This window comes from Nicotiana tabacum, chromosome 4, assembly GCF_000715075.1.
Source record: "Nicotiana tabacum cultivar K326 chromosome 4, ASM71507v2, whole genome shotgun sequence".
Taxonomy (NCBI): Eukaryota; Viridiplantae; Streptophyta; class Magnoliopsida; order Solanales; family Solanaceae; genus Nicotiana; species Nicotiana tabacum.
This window is the reverse complement of record NC_134083.1, coordinates 138,992,888-138,998,405: the sequence shown is the minus strand read 5'-3', so window position 1 is coordinate 138,998,405 and position 5,518 is coordinate 138,992,888. Positions and strand designations below refer to the sequence as shown.

The window sequence follows — 5,518 nt, the reverse complement described above, 5'->3', positions numbered from 1 at the left end:
CTTACGTGTTGTAATTGTCCTCTTTGATTCCGGGTTGTTATCTTCTGTGAATTTCTATTGTTACACGTCTTTGTCATTTCATTACATCATTATATTTTCTGCCTTGTTTTTCCTATTATTTTCAGTAGGGCCCTGACATGACCTTGCCACTACCCTACCTATGTTAGTCTTGGCACTTACTGGGTACCGTTATGATGTACACATACTACTCTTCTGTACATCTTTTTGTGCAGTTCCAGGTTCTTCCTACCATACCAGATATCAGTGAGCTAGCCCGTGCGTGGAGACTTCAGGGTATATCTGCCAGCGTCCGGAGACGTCGAAGTCATCCTCTATCCTTATTATGTTGTCTTCCGTATTCTCTTTAGACTCTGATGTATAGAGATATTTAGCATTTCTTTTTCAAGCTTGTGACTTATTTCTACCGGGTTTTGGGAGTTGTAACTATTTTGAATCGTAGTTTTTATTTATTTCAGATGATGAGGTTTGAGTTTCAGCTTTATATTCAGTTATTCCGCAAAATTATTAGGCTTACCTAGTCTTAGAGACTAGGTGCCATTACGACACACTCCAGAGAAAAATTGGAGTCGTGACAAAGTAAGATCTAACATCAAAATCAAGTGGAGATTACTTACCCTTCAAATTGTGGTGAAAAACCTCTCCAAATATCGCCTCTAGCTGAACCCAAAACTCCAAATAATGTAAAATAGACCAACACTCGAATTAATATTTTGCGCGACGATTTACGCTTTTCCGTACAAAATAGTCACTTCTACGATTCCGCTTCTGCGAGCTCACTAAAGGTCCAGACCATCCGCACCTGCGCTCAGTAGTCCGCTTCTGCGCACAATACATCACAGAAGCAATATCGCTTCTACGCAAATCATTCCGTATTTGCGGTCTCTGCTGCCCAGTCAAAATTTTCTTCAGTGCTCACCTGCCCCCATCTGCGGGCTCGCACCTGGGCCCAATACGTCGCATGTGTGAAAATAGTAGACCAAAACTGCCAACTACTTCCAAAATATTCCGAAACTCATCTGAAACGCACCCGAGCCCATCAGGACCTCGTCTAATTATACCAACACGTCCTAAAATAAAATACGGGCCTACTCGAGGCCTCAAATCATACAAAACAACATCAAAATCACGAATCGCATATAAATTCAAACTTAATGAACTGTTCCAAATTCCAAACTTATGCCAAACATGCCTAAACAACTCAGAATGACCCCAAATTTTTCACACAAGTCCTATATGGTAAACTAAACCTATTCCAACTTCCGAAACTACAATGCGACCCTGATAGCCTCAAAGTCAACTCCCTGTCAAACCTTTAAATTTTACAAACTTTCAAATTTTTAACTTTCGCTAAATAGAACCAAATCAACTTAGGGACCTCCAAATCCAAATCCGGACATACACCTAAGTCCAAAATTACCATACGAACCTATTGAAACCATCAACGTACCGTTTCAGGGTTGTTTATACAAAAGTCAAACCTCGGTCAGCTCTTATAATTTAAACTTCTAACTTTAGAACTAAGTGTTCTATATCAATCCCAAACTTTTCCGAAACTAAATGAACCATCGCCTCTTGTCACATAATAATAAATACACATACGAAAAGTATCAAATAGGAGAGATGAGGCTCAAATGCATATAGCTGCAGCAGCCAGATCTTTGTTCTCAGTTTCAGAGACGAATGATGAAGAGTTGCCGTTATCAATTCCAACTAATAATGAGCTACAAGTGATGCAGGTGAATATAAGCATGTTCAATGATCAATAATCTTCTTCATCAAAAACCTATGAAGAAGTTATGGATGATAAAAAGGCACAATTGGAGGCGTGGTTGGGAGGGATAGGCAATCATAATGCTGGTCCAGGAGAAAATAAGCTTGGTTAAATCTCAACCTGAAAGATACTTCTCTCTTTTTTTTTTCTTGGAAGATACTTCTCTCACTAGAGAGAGCTTTGATTGTATCACTCTTCATGATCTTTGTACTTACAAAATAAATGTTAGAAGAGAGATTTTAATAGTAAGGGAAACAGAAGTGAAAGATTTGAGTTTGATGGTCTTGAGATCTAATCCAACTTTTCAACAAATAAATTTAAATGTGCATAAATAGTAATCCCTCTAACTAAATTTATGTGATGCATTTAGGATTTTGAGAGTCAAACAAGTTTTTCTTTGATTACGGTTTTAACATATGCCCATTTATTATTTTGAATTATTAATTATTGTGACTATTGGAATTTTTATGTCGCTTTTAAATATGTAGATTTTATTTCTTAATATTTAAAGATTTTATCTCTGAATTTTAGTCAAGATTAAGAAGTTTAATTTTCGAAATTCGAATTGCATCACATAACTTGGGACAAATGGAGTATTAAGTTTTTCTTCAACTAGATGCAAGGATTAAATGAGCAAGAGTTCCTTCTGTGGTAAGGATTGTGATCTCTTGTAATTTCATCTTAGGTACAAAAACGAAATCCAACATAAACGGCAGGTTCTGCACTAAAACTAAAATGGCACGGTGTCCAATTGGTGTCGCTAAACCATCTTTTTCTTAGTACTCCTATTGTAATCCAACTAAATCTTTTTCTTAGTACATGCATTGTAACCCAACTAATTAGAATTCGTGGTACATAACACCCACTACAAGAGAAGTGTGTTTTACCTGAATTATATGTGAATAAACTTAGGAACTCAGTTTGTTTCAAACTAATCGGCATGTGTCATTTTTTATTTAATTGATATTTTTGGGTGTCACTGTAAACTATGAAAAGGAAAATGAGAGGAAGTTTTTCTTTTTTGCTTTCATTTACTTGGAGAAGAAAGTCCAGGGGCTTGAATAATTAGTGTTAAGAATTCTCATGAGATGAATTATTCTCTTCACTCTAATCCTAGCCATTATTTATTTTCCACTAAAAATGCTCAGAAAATATATTTTTTTCGCACCCTAAAAGTATATTTATAAAGACCAATTAATAGAGGTTAGAAAATTAAAGTGGTGTTGAAGTGAATATTCTAATGGCCCAATTAGCATCTTTCATGGGCAGAATACTAGTCAATAATGATGTTCCTAATACATATTGAATAAAAGATAAGTAGAATAATGCATGAAAATTAATAAAAAGAAATAAAATATACGTTGAATACATAGACGATCCTTAAACTTATAAAAATACTTTTATTTAGGCATTTCTGACTCATGCCATAACTTATTAGCTGCAAGACCTTTGCTCCAAAAAGAACATGTGAAAATAAAACGAGAAGCTCGCGAAACGAAAATCAGTAAAGGCTTTAATGTAAACTAGTCAAGGGAGTGGTCAAGATTCCCTTCGAAGGCCCATGGAGTCTCATTCCGAATCTCTGCCTCTTCCTCTGGGGTGAAATCACTAGTGATATTGAATATCTTTCGAACAGCTTCAGGCGTCTTGTTCTTAATCCTATTAGCCACCGCCTCAGCGCACAACTCAAGCAAATTATTGATGTCAAGAAAATTCGCGGCTTCTAAGATATTAAGAATGGTATTTATGCTATTGCTCACAAATTTCTTGTCGAAGTTCTCGATTTCTTCTTCGTTGGAAGAGGTCGAGGAGTGCATCTTCATGTATTCAATGACCTTGATCAAGGTTTCTGTGTCGACTTTGCTGAGCGGGATGACGCTGGAGGAGCATCCATCCTCGACCATGTTCTTGATTGTTATAGACTGAATGGCGATGGATTCTTCCAACACAAACTCATCGCCATCTGAGGACTTCAGAGTCAAAAAAAATTTCTCAGTGATCGATGATGATGCCTCTGCCATTGTTTAAATTTTGGATCCACGATTATGTGCCTATTAAAACCTATCAAATATATACGAATTACATGGGTAGGTTCTAATAAATAATTTTAAATACCAAATCAGATTATTATATATCAAATCTAATTAATATCTCTTGATTTCGAAGGTTATTTAATTCAACTCTAAAGAATTAAATTTCTTCCTAAGTTTCATTTTGTAGACAATCCAGCCTCAAATAAGATTTTTAAAAAGATATTTATCAGTAACTTCAAATGTAGCTTTATATCATGTGAATGTGACTTTATAGTAGATTATTTTTAATATATATTTTAATCTGATTTTATGATGGATTCTAATGAGTGAAATTATAAGATTTTTAACTAAAAAGGATCATTGACTTGCATAATATCTATTGATATTTTAATTTTAGCTATTCAATAAAGAAATTACTTCCTAAATACCAGTTTTTATATAGTATTTGCCTGGATACGAGGTTTAAATATTACTAGAAGATTGGATTTACTTGTTACCCTTTATAAGCAAGCTGATTTTTTTCATAAAACAAATTGACTAATGTTGCATGTTAATGATCGTTGTGGAGGAAAATATTAGAGCAATTATAAAGTTAGCTTCATACTGTAAACATTATAGTATTTTCGCATATAATGGTGTTTGACTAGATATGGAGTTTAAGGGAAAAAAAAAATTATTGGGACGCATAAAAGTGTAACGACCCAATCGGTCGTTTTGAGCTTTGGCAATCCGTTCGGTGGTTCGGGGTCTCGAACGACTTCATATTGTGTAATATGACTTGTATGCATGGTCGGATTTGATTTTCGGATGATTCAGAATGAATTTGGATGAGTGATTCTCACTTTAGAAGCTTAAGTTGAAAATGTTGACCGATTTTTAACTTTTGTGAAAACGACGGCGCAAAGGTATTTTAATGGCTCCGATAGGTTCATATCGAGATTTTGGACTTGGGTGTATGCCCTGAATCGAATTTAGAGGTCCGTAGGTTTATTTGTGTTGTTTTGTCGAAAGTTGACAATTTAAAGACTTAGATTTTTGATAAGTTTGACAGTTGGTTGACTTCATAGCTATCGTATTTGGATATCTATTTGAGGACTTGGAATAAGTCCATTTTGTCACTTGAAACTCGTCAGCAAAGTTTTTAGATAGAAATTGGATGTGCGGTTGTGTTTTTAGAAGTTCTTGAATTTCATGTTGATTTCATATGGTTTGGAGGTCCAATTCATGGTTTCGGATGCTATTTTGGTGATTTGATCGCAAAAACGAGTTCGTATTTGTCACGACCCAAACTCAACGTGTCGTGATGGCGCCTATCACAGAATTAGGCAAGCCAACAACTACAAATAACTACGCATTTTTACATTTAAAACATGATGAGATAAGCTTAACATGAAAAATCTCATAAATAACCGATAAGAAATACCGCGACTCAATAGAAACTCCCCCAAAATCCGAATATCACTGAGTACATGAGCAACTAAGTAACCATACATTCAAAACTTCTAAAATAATTGTCTGAAGAGATAGAACAGTGTTAAATAAATTGAAAAGAAGGAGAGTCGAGGTCTGCGAATGTCAAAGCAGCTACCTCAAAAGTCTCCTAGCAGGGTATGCTCCAAGTCTAGCAACCACCGAGTCAAGATGCATCTGGATCTGCACACGAAGTGCACAGTGTAGTATGAGTACAACCGAC

The 5,518-nt window shown here is 35.4% G+C and overlaps 1 protein-coding gene across 1 annotated transcript; it reads right to left on the bottom strand.

Annotated features, from left to right (window-relative positions):
- Positions 1–3,272: 3,272 nt before the first annotated feature.
- On the bottom strand, positions 3,273–3,813 carry LOC107808699 (SKP1-like protein 11). The gene has a single exon (XM_016633238.2). The coding sequence runs from the start codon at positions 3,811–3,813 to the stop codon at positions 3,316–3,318; it is 498 nt and encodes a 165-aa protein (XP_016488724.2). The 3' UTR covers positions 3,273–3,315.
- Between the last annotated feature and the right edge of the window lie 1,705 nt (positions 3,814–5,518).